Source organism: Brassica napus, chromosome C9 (genome assembly GCF_020379485.1).
Source record: "Brassica napus cultivar Da-Ae chromosome C9, Da-Ae, whole genome shotgun sequence".
Taxonomy (NCBI): domain Eukaryota; kingdom Viridiplantae; phylum Streptophyta; class Magnoliopsida; order Brassicales; family Brassicaceae; genus Brassica; species Brassica napus.
The window spans coordinates 63,195,515-63,211,930 of NC_063452.1; the positions used below are offsets into that span (position 1 = coordinate 63,195,515).

The 16,416-nt window shown below is 38.4% G+C and overlaps 2 protein-coding genes across 2 annotated transcripts; both read left to right on the forward strand.

Moving 5' to 3' along the window:
• Positions 1-16: 16 nt before the first annotated feature.
• On the forward strand, positions 17-3,377 carry LOC106440632 (calcium-dependent protein kinase 1). The gene is made up of 7 exons (XM_013882354.3): positions 17-1,323; positions 1,884-2,027; positions 2,099-2,251; positions 2,374-2,489; positions 2,577-2,744; positions 2,827-3,051; positions 3,133-3,377. Exons 1-7 carry the CDS (start codon positions 468-470, stop codon positions 3,244-3,246), a joined length of 1,776 nt encoding a protein of 591 aa, XP_013737808.2. The 5' UTR covers positions 17-467; the 3' UTR covers positions 3,247-3,377.
• Positions 3,378-12,811: 9,434 nt separating this feature from the next.
• On the forward strand, positions 12,812-16,128 carry BNAC09G50460D. The gene is made up of 4 exons (XM_013882352.3): positions 12,812-13,431; positions 13,782-13,937; positions 14,022-14,666; positions 14,842-16,128. The coding sequence occupies exons 1-4, from the start codon at positions 13,090-13,092 to the stop codon at positions 15,907-15,909; spliced, it is 2,211 nt and encodes a 736-aa protein (XP_013737806.1). The 5' UTR covers positions 12,812-13,089; the 3' UTR covers positions 15,910-16,128.
• Positions 16,129-16,416: the final 288 nt, after the last annotated feature.

The window sequence follows — 16,416 nt, forward strand, 5'->3', positions numbered from 1 at the left end:
AAGACTTAAACGCGTTTAAGTAGTAAGACTAGTTCAACAACCTCCTCCTTCTTCTTCAGCGCCTCTTCTCTCCTCCAAACCTTTGACCTCACTCTCCTCCCATTAAATTAAATTAAATTAACATTTTTGTCTCTACGGTTTATGCAACTGTAATGCTATTAAACTATCCTATCCTCTGTTCTACCCCCTCAGATCTCTCTGTTCTTGGAGGGGTGATTCTTGCATCCTTCTCTTATCAATTCACAAACTTTCCATTACCCTTTTGATCTTTCTTTCTGTTTCCTTTGTTTCCCTTTTTAATCTTCTAGTCAAATCAATTCGATAGACCCGAGTAGTAAGTAGGCTTTATCAGTTCATCTGTGTAGAAATTTGAAAGCTTTGGTTTTTGATCCTAGGCATAGAAAGGGTTTGACTTTCAATGAGATTAGATTGTTTTTGAGCGTTTTGTCATCAGATCTTGATTCTGGATGGGTAATACTTGTGTTGGACCAAGCAGAAATGGCTTCCTGCAATCCGTTTCTGCTGCAATGTGGCGGCCACGAGATGGAGACGATTCCGTTTCTCAGAGCAACGGTGATACCGCAAGTGAAGCTGCTGTTTCAGGAGAGCTTCGTTCTCCATCGTCATCTGATCACCAAGTCCTGAACAAACCTCCTGAACATCTCACAATGCCAAAGCCAGCGGAGACAAAGGCCAAATCCGATGGAGAGATTCAGCCTGAGAGTCCAAAGCCGGAGACAAAAGCTGATGCTTCTCCAGCTAAGCCTAAGAAGCCTAAACACATGAAGAGAGTGACCAGCGCAGGCCTCAGGACTGAGTCAGTGCTCCAGAGGAAAACAGAAAACTTCAAGGAGTTCTATTCCTTGGGAAGGAAACTAGGACAAGGGCAATTCGGGACGACTTTCTTATGCGTGGAGAAGGCCACAGGGAAGGAGTTCGCCTGCAAGTCCATCGCCAAGAGGAAGTTGTTGTCCGACGAGGACGTGGAGGATGTGAGGAGGGAGATTCAGATAATGCACCACTTGTCTGGTCACCCTAATGTCATTTCCATCAAAGGAGCTTATGAGGATGTTGTGGCGGTGCATCTTGTGATGGAGTGTTGCGCAGGTGGAGAGCTTTTCGACAGGATTATTCAGCGGGGTCATTACACGGAGAGGAAAGCAGCTGAGCTCACTAGGACTATTGTTGGTGTGGTGGAGGCTTGTCACTCTCTTGGTGTTATGCATAGAGACCTCAAGCCTGAGAACTTTTTGTTTGTGAGTAAACATGAAGATTCTCTTTTGAAGACTATTGATTTTGGACTCTCCATGTTCTTTAAACCAGGTTTGGATTCATTGTTACTTACTCCCTGTGTTCCTAAATTTAGGATGTTTTAAAGAATTTTGATCTTTCAATATACTCCCTCTACTGTTCCTAAATATAAGATGTTATTATTAAAAAAAATATTTTTTATCTAAAAAGTATTATTGAAACTATAAATTAAAACTATTCAACCAATTACAAAGTAGAACTATTAAATTTGATTGGTTACATAGATTTTGATAAAGTTAAAGCTACCTAGAAATATGAAAACATCTTGCATGTTGGAACATAAAATTTCTTCTAAACATTTTACATTTCAGAACGGAGGGAGTATAAGATATTTTCAGTTTTCTAGGTAATTTTTACTTTATTAAAAACTCTGTAACTAATCATATTTAATAATATATTTTGTAATTGGTTGATAACTATTAATTTATAGTTTTAATGATATTTTCTAGACAAAAGAGTAATTTTCTTAATATATGTGCTTTTACGAAAACATCTTATAGTTAGGAACGGAGGGAGTATCTTTTAACCATTCAGTTTCAAGATCTTTAATCTTTAATCCTCTCTCTTTGCAGATGATGTGTTTACAGATGTTGTTGGTAGTCCATATTATGTAGCTCCTGAGGTTCTTAGAAAGCAGTATGGTCCTGAAGCTGATGTGTGGAGTGCTGGAGTGATTGTGTACATTTTGTTAAGTGGTGTTCCTCCTTTCTGGGCTGGTAAGAAGTGTTATATATATAATTGAATAAGATACACTCTGAATAAAATCTTTGTTTCTTTGAACATTCAGAATCAGAACAAGGTATTTTCGAGCAGGTCCTCCACGGTGATCTTGACTTCTCATCTGACCCATGGCCGAGCATATCTGAAAGTGCAAAAGACTTGGTGAGGAAAATGCTTGTTAGGGATCCAAAGAAGAGACTAACTGCACACCAAGTATTATGTAAGTTAATTTCAATCTGAAACCTTTCAGCTAAAACGTTGTCTCACTGCCATTTGGTAATGAAGTTTCCAGATATATAGTCATGTTGAGTGCATTTGTGCCACCGTTTTGCTTGTGAACAGGTCATCCATGGGTACAAGTGGACGGCGTGGCTCCTGACAAACCTCTGGATTCTGCTGTTCTGAGCCGTATGAAGCAGTTTTCTGCGATGAACAAGTTCAAGAAAATGGCTCTTAGAGTAAGTGGATTCTCTTCTTCTTGTTATATATGGGAAGAAAGAGACAATGCAGGTTGAGATTAATCTCTTTCTTATGCCTTGTTGTAGGTGATTGCTGAGAGCTTATCTGAAGAAGAAATAGCCGGTTTGAAAGAAATGTTTAATATGATAGATGCCGACCAAAGCGGTCAGATAACTTTCGAAGAACTCAAGGCAGGACTAAAACGAGTTGGGGCTAATCTCAAAGAGTCTGAGATTCTGGACTTGATGCAAGCTGTAAGTTATAACCCCTCTTGATAGTTTGCTTGGATTTTTAGTTTATCTGGTGTGGCTTTCAATGTGTGATGATGTTATTCAGGCTGATGTGGACAACAGTGGAACAATAGATTACAAAGAGTTCATTGCCGCAACATTGCATCTAAACAAAATAGAGAGAGAGGATCATTTGTTCGCAGCCTTTACATACTTTGACAAAGATGGGAGCGGTTACATCACACCAGACGAGCTTCAACAGGCTTGTGAGGAGTTTGGTGTTGAGGATGCCCGCATAGAAGAAATGATGCGTGATGTTGATCAAGACAATGTAAGCTCCTTAAACTCTTGTTGAGTATTTTGGTGATAAATGATGAGAGCATATTGAATGGTTGTTGTTGTTTTGTTGCAGGACGGGAGAATAGACTATAATGAGTTTGTGGCGATGATGCAAAAGGGAAGCATCACAGGAGGTCCAGTGAAGATGGGACTAGAGAAAAGTTTTAGTATTGCTCTTAAACTCTAAGTTTCAGTCTATTTAAAAAAAAATTACAAAAAACCAAAGTCAAAGACAAAGAGTTTCTTCTGATAATATATGATTGATTGTATTGAAAACAAATGCACAAGCCAAGATTCTCTATTGGATTCTCAAGTCTAGTTGCATTGTGTAGTAGTTGAGCATATAACAAGACTAGTTGCAGTTACCTAGGTAACAGAGAAAGTAGATTAATACTATAGTTTTAAATCTTCACCACATGTTGGACACAGAGCCCAATTTTGGTTATGAACGGTGGTAGACCAGATCCAGGGATAAACACAGCTTTTGTGGAATATGTGTCCACAAGGCAATGCATGTTGGATAAGCTTCAAAGTTACTTGAGTAATAAGTTATTCAAAAAGGAAAGAGGAATAACTTATACAAATAGATTTAGGATAAAGATAAGCTAAGTTAAAGATTCCTAGATTGATATGTAATAGGATAAGTTAAGATTTCTATTGCCTATATAAGAAGCCTAAGTGTAAGAGAGTTTTTAATAAGAAAAAAAGAAGAAGAAAGCTAAGAAAGATTAATAAGACAAAGCAAAAGTTTTATTAAGTTTGTGTTCATACGATCATACCAAGTTCGGATTCTGCGACTTTATTTGGTATCAGAGCCTGAGTTAATCTAATCATGAGTGATTCAGAGACAAAACCAGCTATGAAGCTAAGCGCGTTACCACCCTCTGTCAAAACACCAATGCTCACAACAACGAACTATGCTGTCTGGTCTTTAAGGATGAAGGTTCTATTTAGGTTTCATGAGGTATGGGAAACCATTGATCCAGGATCAAAGGACCAAAAGAAGAATGACCTAGCTACGATTCTCTTGTTTCAAGGAATTCCAGAGAACTTAATCCTACAAGTTGGGGAGCAAGACTCTCCTAAAGGTATGTGGGAAGCATTGAAAGCAATGAATATTGGAGCTGATCGAGTAATAGAAGCACGCCTGCACACACTGATGATTGAGTTCGATCATCTGAGAATGAAAGATACTGATTCGATAGATACGTTCTCCGGAAAATTATCAGAGTTTGCAGGAACAGTTGCATCACTCGGCCATACGATAGAGGAAGCAAAACTAGTAAAGAAGTTTCTATCATGTCTGCCAAGTAAATTTCTTTAGCTCTCAGCAACACTAGAACAAGTTCTTGACCTAAACAACACAAGGTACGAAGATGTGGTAGGTCGCCTCAAAGCATTTGAGGAACGCTTGCGTGGAGAAGAGAGAATGCGAGGAGAGAAACTTGAAGATAATGGCAAGCTCCTCTACTCCGATCATGGAACCAAAGGCAGAGGACGAGGTTCCAATAGGGGTCGTGGGAACAGAGGAAGGGGGCGTGGTAGTAGCAACGGAGGTGAGAGAAATAAAGAGAAGAAGGATTACTCTCAAATCGAGTGCTTTCACTGCCACAAGAAGGGTCACTTTGCCTCTGTCTGTCCCGAGAAGAATGATGATCATCAACTCAACAAAGCAGAGACAGAAGTAGCTGAAGCAGCATTATACATGCATGAAGTTGTGTTTTTGAATGAAGAAAGCGTGATGCCAAAGAAACTTGAGCAAAACAAAACTGATGATGGTAATTGGTATCTTGACAACGGTGCTAGTAATCATATGACAGGAGACAAGAGCTTCTTCTCCGAACTCAATGAAAGTATCAAGGGAAGAGTTAAGTTTGGTGATGGATCATGTGTGAAAATCAATGGCAAAGGCTCAATTATCTTTGAAGCAAAGACGGGAGAGCAAAAGCTTCTAACTAATATATATTATATACCAGAGTTAAGAAGCAACATTCTGAGCCTAGGCCAAGCAACTGAACAAGGCTGTGATGTAAGAATGAAAGATAACTATCTGACTTTGAGAGATCCAAGCGGGAGGTTACTTGTAAAAGTCTTAAGATCACCTAATCGTCTCTACAAGGTATCACTCAAAGTTGGAAAACCAAGCTGCCTTCTCACAAAGATTAATGAAGAACCGTGGAGATGGCACGCACGCCTTGGCCATATCAACTTCAAGACGATAAAAGACATGGCAAAACTCGAGATGGTTCGAGGACTACCTGAGATCAACGAAGAGAAGAAGCTTTGTGAGTCGTGTCTCGTTGGGAAACAGACTCGAAATAGTTTTCCCTCTGCAACACCACATAGGTCGTCGCAGGTATTAGAGTTGTTGCACGCTGACCTCTGCGGTCCAATCTCTCCTTCAACACTGGCACAGAACCGGTACATATTTGTCATAATTGATGACAACACAAGATACATGTGGTCTATTTTACTCAAAGAAAAAAGTGAAGTCTTTGAGAAATTCAAGACCTTTAAAGCTCTTGTAGAGAAGGAGGTCAATAAAGTAATAGTAACACTTCGCACAGATAGAGGCGGAGAGTTTACTTCAAGAGACTTTCAAGATTACTGCAACAACAATGGTATTAGGAGACATCTAACTGCGCCATATACGCCACAGCAAAACGGCGTTGTCGAAAGAAGAAACCGAACGTTAATGGAGATGACGCGCAGTATGTTAAAAGCGATGAATGTTCCAAATTATATGTGGGGAGAGGCTGTTCGACATGCAACGTATCTGATCAATCGAGTTCCAACTAGAGCTTTGAAGAATCAAACTCCTTATGAGAGTTTCAAAGGAAGAAAGCCGAGCATTGGACACATCAGAGTCTTTGGCTGTTTGGCATATGCCAAACTCGATGCTGCCCTTTTGAAGAAACTCGATGACAGATCACAGACACTGGTTCACCTTGGTATAGAACCAGGGTCGAAAGCTTACCGCTTATATAATCCTAGCACGAGAAGGATTGTGGTTAGTCGAGACGTGAAGTTCGATGAGAAAGCATGCTGGAACTGGAATGAAACAGATAAAGGAAACCAAGAAGAATCTGGCAAGTTCCACATGACGTGGGGATCAAGCATAGACGAGGGTAACGGTCCGTTTGTCATAGGTTCACATCAGGAAGAAAATATTGCAACTGAGACTGAACAACAAGAAGAAACAACAGAGCCAACCCCCGAGGTAGATCACGTCGAACCAAGAAGATCATCTAGAGAAGTAAAACTTCCCAAACACCTAGAAGATTACATTCTACTCGCCGAGATAGAATGCGAACTACTCCTGTGTTCAATCAACGATGAACCATCAACATACCAAGAAGCTAAGATACATGTTCGATGGACAAAAGCATGCGAAGATGAGATTGACTCTATCAACAGAAACCAGACATGGAAGTTGGTAGATAAGCCACACGGAGTTAAAGTCATTGGTCTTAAGTGGATTTTCAAGATCAAAAGGAACGCAGATGGATCAATCAACAAATTCAAAGCAAGACTTGTAGCAAAGGGATATGTACAAGAGCATGGAATTGATTTTGAAGAAGTGTTTGCTCCAGTAGCTCGTATAGAGTCCATTCGACTCTTAATCAGCTTAGCTTCTGCAAAGGGATGGGAACTTCACCACCTAGACGTCAAGACGGCATTCTTACATGGAGAATTGAATGAAGAAGTCTATGTAACTCAACCTGAAGGGTTTGAAAAAAAGGGAGAAGAACATAAAGTTTTCAAACTCTCAAAGGCACTATATGGTCTAAGGCAAGCTCCTCGCGCTTGGAATACTAAACTCGATCGCGTTCTTAAGAGTTTGCGGTTCAAGAAGTGCATGAAAGAAAGCTCGGTCTACAGAAGAGAAGAAGGAGATAAGCTTCTGATTATCGCAATATATGTGGATGATCTCTTTGTTACAGGAAACTCAACAAAGATCATCAAAGAGTTCAAGACAGCGATGTCACACAAGTTTGAAATGTCTGATCTCGGGTTGCTAACCTATTATCTAGGCATTGAAGTAAAGCAGAGCACTAGAGGGATCACAATCAAACAAGAAGCCTATGCAAAACGGATCATGGAAGAATCAGGTATGGCCGATTGCAATCCAAATTGTATTCCAATGGAGTTCGGTCTACAATTCTCAAAGGCACTGGATGAACCAGAGATTGATGCAACTCAATATCGAAGAAAGATTGGGTGCTTAAGGTACTTAATGCACACTAGACCAGACATGGCATACTCAGTTGGGATCCTAAGTAGATATATGCAATCACCGAGAGAGTCTCACGGGAATGCGTTAAAGCAAGTTTTAAGATATCTACAAGGAACTCTCGGGCATGGTCTAGAGTTTAAACGTGGAAGTACACAGAAACTTGTAGGGTACAGCGACAGTAGTCACAATACTGATCCGGACGATGGAAGGAGCACAACAGGTCACCTGTTCTGTCTAGGAAACACACCAATCACTTGGTGCTCTCAGAAACAAGACACAGTGGCGTTGTCATCCTGCGAAGCCGAGTTCATGGCTGCAACGGAGGCTGCTAAACAGGCTATCTGGTTACAAGAACTCTTGAGTGAAGTAACAGGAGGTGAGACGGAGAAGACACTGATTCTAGTCGATAACAAGTCAGCTATATCTCTTGCAAAGAATCCAGTCTTTCACCGACGAAGCAAGCATATCCACAAGAGGTTTCACTTCATTAGGGAATGTGTTGAGCGCAATCTCATTGATGTGGAACATGTACCGGGAACAGAGCAGAAAGCAGACATCCTAACTAAAGCATTGGCCAAGATCAAATTCAAGGAAATGAGGTCGATGATTGAAGTTCAAAACCTAAGTGAAAATGGTTTGAAGCTTAAGAGGGAGAATGTTGGATAAGCTTCAAAGTTACTTGAGTAATAAGTTATTCAAAAAGGAAAGAGGAATAACTTATACAAATAGATTTAGGATAAAGATAAGCTAAGTTAAAGATTCCTAGATTGATATGTAATAGGATAAGTTAAGATTTCTATTGCCTATATAAGAAGCCTAAGTGTAAGAGAGTTTTTAATAAGAAAAAAAGAAGAAGAAAGCTAAGAAAGATTAATAAGACAAAGCAAAAGTTTTATTAAGTTTGTGTTCATACGATCATACCAAGTTCGGATTCTGCGACTTTAATGCAACCACTAGAGAAGTGTTGTGATCTTGTTCGAATGTGTGAGCTTGTTCACACATGGTACATGTAGTACATGGTATGCTAAGATTAATCGACACACCTGGAAGATCCCATCTACCAGCTTCCCACTCTCCACCTACTGAGCGATCTCTCATTATAACAACTGTGCCAAAGGCGTGGTCACCTTTGAGCCCGAACGGCACCGATCCTAAAACACCAATAGCTTGAGCAAATTCAGAGAAGACCTTAGCGACATCTAACCAGTTCTCATCAGTCATAGGATCATCAACCTCGTCATCGCCCAACCAGGACGGTGGAGATTGATAGATAGCGTCTTGGAGTTGGGATCTGGAGTTGATAGCATGTTGCGGTAACTCGCTCTGAAGCATGTAAGGCACCCCTGGTTTAATGACCTGGTCGACAAGGACGTCAGGGCGTCCCCTTTGGATGAAAAGAGTCCTGGTGAACTCTCTGCCCCTGACTTCGAAGTATGGCTCTCTCACCGCCTCATTTCTAATGATCTTCCTTGGATAAACCTCAAGGATCTTCCCCACCATGTTTTCTTCTTCTTTCTTAACCTAAAGAAAGTTTTCTTGACAGGTATGTTTGGAGGATTGATTATGTATTCAATATATATATATAGTTGCTTGTCTTCTAGTAGTTAAATTTGTAGGAGACCTAGAAGGAATGAGTTATGATCTTGACATATTCGACGGTCCAGATCTGTTTCAAAATTGTATATTTTCCTGTTTCAGTTATGTTAATTTTCCAGGGTTTTTCTTTCCGCTTTTGTTTCTTCCGTGCGCCAGAAGTTTAGAAATAAAACCCTAATTCTTCTTCTTTCCTTTCACCACAAGGTTCTTGAATAAGATCAGATCTAGCATTTTTTTAGTTATGGAGGTTACGGAGAAAGTTATAGCTCCCATGAGAAGCCACTTCTCATCAAACTAAGTCCACCACATAGTCGGACATTAGCAGGTCAATGCCTTCAAATCTTAATGCAAGATTAATGGTGCAGATAACTATTTTCATGGTTTTACTATTTTAATTAGGACTAGGTTATAAATTTATTATAAATAGTCATTTATACCTAAAGTTGTATTCAGCTTTTGATGATTAAAGAAAAAGAAAGTGATTTCTAAAAATTCTTTTGATTAAGAATTGAGAAGAGTATTCTTAGTTTTTAGATGTTTTTAAAATCAAATTCTATCTAGCTTCCGCTCATCAGATGGTATCAAAACCATGTTTACAAGCTAAGCCAGAATAAAATGGCTCTGATATCAACTGATGTAGCGAAAACTTTGTAGGATGAAATTAAAATTCCTTTAATTCTGGTAATTTCCAAAAAACTAAAATAATGGCAATGTATTATTTTGAGTCTCATGACTCGTGTCCTTTTTACAATGAAGGTCTTGTTTCTTACATTCTTTTTGCAGATTTTTTTTTTTGGTTTTACTAGCTTCTAACTCTCTTCTTTCTTTTGGTTCACTAGAGGCTTTGACAGAACCCACCAGACTCGGACAATGACCATGGAAACTGCAACAACTCTCAATGGTATTATACGATAAGTCAGGCATGAGAATCTTGAAATCTTGAAATTAACACTTGAAGACTTTCTTCATAGTGGTCGTTGTCTGTTAGATTTCTTGATTTGGGTCGTGTAAAAGGAAAAAGTCCACTTTGTAACAGTAGGTCCGGCCAAATACAATTCTTTAGTTTATACTATTCGTAGCTCACATGAAAACAAGCTCCACGTACGTAAGCGTGTGCCTGCCCAAACTTCTGACGTTTTTTTGGTTCAAGTTGTCTTTATTATTTTTTGTAACTAAATAAACACAAACCGAACAGCCAATTGTTTATTTCTGAATTAGATAGCTCAAGTCCATACCGAATCTAGCTGAGCTCAAATTCGATTATAATCAATGTGTCAGATCACTAAATTGATCACTGAAAATAATAGTCACCTAAGTTCCTAACCATCTCAACACGTATTTATTCCATTATCATTATGCAACACTGAAAAATTATTTAAGAATCCTTACAAAATAGGAAAGCACTACTGAAAATTTTATATTCAAAGTCTGTAGAGTTGTTTTGTAGGTTTTCCCCTTGATGGGATTTAGCTAATTTATTTTGTAAATACCTAACTTAGTTTTTTTATTTGAAGGAGAAATATAGTAGTGGGTCTCACAATCAACTATTTTCTCCATTAATAAATTAATGTAAAGCGTGCGTATGTTGTTGTTGACATACAAAAAAAGGTGCTGCCAAAAAAAAAAAAAAAAAAAAGACATACAAAAAAAGGTGTGCATTTCTAGATTAAGACTTCTTGGTTTGTAATATTATTAAAAATTTTTTCCATATTAAGTTTGAATAAATTGATTGAATTCTCTATTTCAAAGCTGTGTCTCTATCCCTTTAGTTTCACAATTTTAGTCCACAAAACGTGATCATCATTATTAACCGTGATCATAAAGTTCATTTACTCATGTGCGGGTCTAAATGGTCAAAAGAGCAAACAAGTGGTTCACGTTTAAAGTATCCTGTTTATGTTTTTTTTGTAAACAATATATAAAATACACCTGTTGTTAAAAAAAAAAAATATAAAATACACCTTTCTGTTTTATCCTAAACAAAACTGTAAGTTCAGAGTGATTAATTTAAAATTTTCGAGATTTTTAATTTATAAAATGGAGCTCTGATAAAAAAAAGGCACAACAAGTTTTGTTCATGAATAAATACATCAATTAACACACAACTATAATTATATAAACACACAAACTCAACAATTATCGAATCCTCAAAAAACCTAGCTCAAGTTTGTTGAATGTACGTGTTCAGTAGATAAATTTCAAAACATCCAAGTCAGAAAGACTCATCACATTGGATTGATGAGTTGTATCTTTCAGATTGGATTGAATTCTACTTTTTATGTGCCATTACAAAAGAAGTAAATAAGAAAAACGATCATGAGAGCATGAGTTAGTGTAGGGACTATTAACTTTAAGTTTAATGACATATGGTTAGGAGAGTTAGCCCGTTGGGACCTTATAATTAGGACATACCTAACCTTTTTCCTTGCATTTTAAACACCTACCAGTACCATTCATGGACATTCAAATAAATTTTATCTTTCATTGAAGAAACTTAGCAAATTAAATATATGATGGACGACGCATGTTCTATCTTCCCATATAGTTTATATTGGTATTTTTATTGATATTTATAAAGAAGTTTATATTGGTATTTATACATCCAATATTAAGTTAGGTTTGGTGTGTCAGATGTTACATTACATACGATGTCACATGTTACATATCTTAGTTCAAAGTTTGATTCTGTATACTCTTCGCGGTTATGTCCATAAACGAATCCACAAGGGGGAAAAAACCATTCATCTGCAAATGCAGATCAGATACATCAGTTTATTCAAAGGATGTCTTGTATTTATGCATGAATAATTCATATTATATATATGCAGTAAATTTTACAACAAAAAGGACTGAGTTTGTTAAGGTTTAAGAAATTAAGGACACCAATGACTGGTTCGAAGTTTCTAACGATATTTTCACAAACACGATCATGAACCATGACCAGGTTAACTAACTGAACGAGACGGTAACATCATTTCTAAAATAGACGTCAAACAAGATGCCGCATGCGAACATAAATAAGCTTCTGACATGTTCTTTTTCGGCGTCTGTCTTTTCAAGGTCACGTAGCATTCGTATTTATGAGGCATAAAACCAAAATTTGCAAACACACACATGTGTTTGTAAAATTTGCAAAAACAAAATAGTTATTCCGTGATCAAAAAGACAACGTTAATAAACAAGTGGTTAGAACAAAAAGGAAGCAACAAGATCATAGATGGATCGGATGATTAGACAGATCTATTTCACATGAAAGATAAGATGTTAAAATTATTTGTCAAAAGAAGTGGTGCGAGTTGCAAATGAAGTCAACAGTGAGTTGTTTGTGATCAAGATTTAAAGCGCCTCTAGGGTCTAATGTAGACATGCGTCCTGCGACTGGCTACAAATTAAAGAAGCAAAACATATGGTGATAAGTTAACAAAAAAGAAATCTATTGATAATTAAGAAAAACTGTAATTTTCTAACCTATAAAAAAGATAGAGGGAATAAAATCCACATTTAATTAAATAAAATCCACATTTAAAAAAAAATCCACATTTAATTACTGAATAAAAGAATATTCCGGATAATATCAAAACTGAAATTACTCAGTCATTCAATTATGGTAGGTAATTTTTCTGGATAATGTTCATAACTGGGACAATATATTACTAAAAACTTCATTTTCTTATATGATCTACTGGGATTTGTTTCCACAGTTCCATTTTAAATACTCCTCTCTCTATGTATTATTATCATTAATCTAAACTAAAAATTAATAAAACCAAGAAGACTTTTTGCATCTCCAACGTGGATACAAAGACATACTGTATCATCATCATCTGTTTCACCTGCTCTCAAAATGTCACAACCATAAATAATACCAAAAAAAATATATATATATATATATATTTGTCAACTTTAAAACCATCATTATAATGAATTAAATTAATAATTTTTAGAGCATTTTATATTGCCGTCCCTCTCTTCATAAGAGTTGACTCTAAAAGAGAAACCAAACGCAGATTCCTTCTCTATACTCATATCCTCTCTCTCTCTCTCTCTCTGTTTCTCTTCAAAGTTCAAAACTTTGCGTCCACCAAATCCGATTCTCCATCTCCGCAAATCTCTCTCGATTCTCCAAAACCGCAAAACCTTATCCTCAAGAACCAAACACTCTGTTTCTCCGGTCTCAGGGCCCTAAGCAAGCAAGCCATGGTGGTGAAAATGAAGCAGATCATGCGGTGGCCGCCGTGGCCTCCTCTCTTCGCCGTCAAATTCGACGTGATCGTCGCCGTCCACAGGATCGAGGGGTTGAGTTCCGATACCGGCGACTGCGCCGCGAGGAGGAGGAGGCCCGTCGTGGAGATCAAATGGAGAGGGCCCAGAGCGGTGACTCTCAAACGGAGCTCCGTCGAAAGGAGCTACACGGAGGAAGGAGGGTTTCGAGGCGACGGCGTGGTGGAGTGGAACGAGGAGTTTAAGAGGGTCTGCGAGTTCTCTGTTTACAAGGAAGGAGAGTTTCTTCCCTGGATCGTCTCCTTCACCGTCTTCAATGTCAGTCTCTCTCTCTCTCTAACTCTTATCTTCTTTGTAATCGTTGACTTTGATTATGATCAATCCATCATAAAGATGCTACCTTTGCCTATATACTCTGTAATTTAGCCCTAATTTTTTTAAAAATTGGGGCTTTTGATTCATTTTGGAGTTTTAATAGAAAGTTTTATGTAGAGACTGTGTTTTAATATACTCTGTGAGTATGCTTGATCATTCATAAAGATGCTACCTTTGCCTATGTACTCTGTAATTTAGCCCTAATTAAGAGGAATCATTTTTAAAAATTGGGGATTTTGATTCGTTTTGGAGTTTTAATAGAGCTTTTGGTTTCAATCTGTGGTTTTATGTAGGGATTGAGTCAAGGAACGAAGGAGAAAGTTCGTAGCTTTGGGAAGGCATCACTGAACATAGCAGAGTTCTTTTCGTTGATGAAAGAAGATGATGTTCAAGTCAAAGTGCCTCTTAAGATGCGTGGCTCATCCTCATCTTCATCAGCATGTCTTCATGTGAGTCAATGATTACCTCATTAGATTGTTATTTGAATCTATAGTTGTTTCATTTCTCTAATAGCAAGTTTTCAACTTATGTAGATCTCTCTTCAGTTTTCATCTAAAGAATCATTACCTGAAAGGCAAAGATCTGCTCTTCCTGTCCTGTGGTCTCCTCTCTCCGGAGAGGCAGAGAAAGCCGAGTCTGTTGTCAAAGTAGGCCTGAGGAAGATGAAAACATTCAACCACTGCATGTCTATTCGCCAGGCTTCTGAAAAGGAGGAGAGTATTAAAAAAGATGCAAGCAGCGGAAGTGAAACCAGAAGCCCTGAGAGAAGCCTTGACTCTGAGTCTTCTTATCCCTTTGACACAGACTCTCAGGAGGAAGGAGATGCTGCGGATGAATCAGAAGAGAGCGGTGTGGTTGAGCCTGTTACTTACAAAACACTAAGATACGCTAATTGGGCTAGAGGCTCTTTTCATGCTGGTACAAACCCTGAAGATGATGACTTGATATATTACAGCCACCGCAGCCCATCAGCAGAGAGAGGGGAGGAGGTTTCGAGTGATGCAGTGAGCTCGGAGCAGAAGAAGAGAATGTTATCTTGGAAGAAGAGAAAGCTCAGTTTTAGATCTTCTAAACAGAAAGGAGAACCGCTTCTTAAAAAGGATTGCCTTGAAGAAGGAGGTGATGATATAGATTATGACCGGAGACAGCTTAGCTCATCTGATGAGTCTACCTCTGATGTAAGCATTCTATTTTAGAGTAATTCTATTACAGAGTAACTTTTGCTCGAACTGTATTTACTCTATAATAGAGTTACTTAATTTCAAAATTATAGAAGAAAAAATAGAGTGTCATTGGAGATGGTCGTATAGTTAAAAATACTGTTTACTAACTCTTGATTGATTCTCCTTGCAGTGGTATAAGTCTGATGATTCAGTGATGAAACCATTGTCTGAGTTTGGAGACGATGACTTTGTTGTTGGTAGCTGGGAGACGAGAGATATTACAAGCCGTGACGGGCTGATGAAACTCAAGGCTCAAGTCTTTCTCGCTTCAATCGACCAAAGAAGCGAGAGAGCAGCTGGAGAAAGCGCCTGCACGGCTTTAGTTGCTGTGATGGCGCATTGGTTAGGATCAAACAGAGACATAATCCCGACAAGGTCAGAGTTCGACAGTCTCATCAGAGAAGGATCATCCGAGTGGAGGAACTTGTGCGAGAAGGAAGAGTACAGGGAGCGGTTTCCCGACAAACATTTTGATCTGGAGACGGTTCTACAGGCTAAGATCAGACCTATCTGTGTGGTCCCCGAGAAGTCCTTCATAGGGTTTTTCCATCCGGAGAAGGAGGAAGAAGAAGACGCGAGTCTTGACTTTCTGAGAGATGTGATGTCCTTTGATAGTATATGGGAAGAGATTATGAAACACGAGCCGGAGGAGTCGGGAAGCGAGCCTGTGATCTACATTGTGAGCTGGAATGATCATTTCTTCGTCCTACTCGTTGACCACGATGCTTATTACATCATAGACACGCTTGGGGAGAGGCTTTACGAAGGTTGCAACCAAGCTTATGTGTTGAAGTTTGACAAAGATGCAGAGATCCAGAGATTGAAACCAGAGGTTAAGGACCAGAACAAGAACAAGTCAGAGCAAGTCGAGAGATCAACGGAATCAGATGAGCAAGAAGAGGAAGTAGTGTGTTGTAGAGGTAAAGAGTCGTGCAGAGAGTATATAAAGAGCTTTCTAGCTGCGATTCCAATACAGCAAGCTAAAGCTGATATGAAGAAAGGATTGGTTTCGTCTGTGCATCACCGTCTTCAGATAGAGCTTCACTTCACAAGACACCTTGAGCAGCAACAACCAAATCTGCTGCTGCTTGAATCCTCTGCAAGTGAAGCAAATGTGGATTGGTCACTGGCGAGTCAGTACAGCAATAGTGGGGGGTTTGGTTGCGAAGTGGCTGAGCTAGTGGGAGTTGAAGTTTGAGAGACAAAAGTGTATAGAGACGAGCTTTTGTGTTTATAACTCTTTTCTTACTTTTGACTTTTTTTTTGTTGTGTGGATAAAAGTATGGTGTTGATACAATGTCTTTTCTTTGGAGAGTCAAAGAAAAGACTTTTCTTCCTCTCCTACAATAATGTATAGAGGAGAAACTTACCCAGAGAATATTATTATCATTTAATAAAATCAGTAGTTAATTTATAATGTTATTGAATCTCACAATTAATTGGTTGCAATATATGTGAAAAATACTTACTGAAAAAGTGTTGTTTCTTTGAATTTTTATTAATGTCGATAATATATTTTTATTTGTCAACATGTCGGTAATATTTAATTAATCAAAGACTAGAGAGAGAAAAAATGTAAGCAAAAAAAAACGAAATAATATTTTTTTAAAATGAAATAGATAAATACAGAAGTCTGTTGGGTAAAAGCCCATGTTCCAAAAATCAGCCGCCTAGGCACTACGGTCACTCTTCCGTATCCGATTTA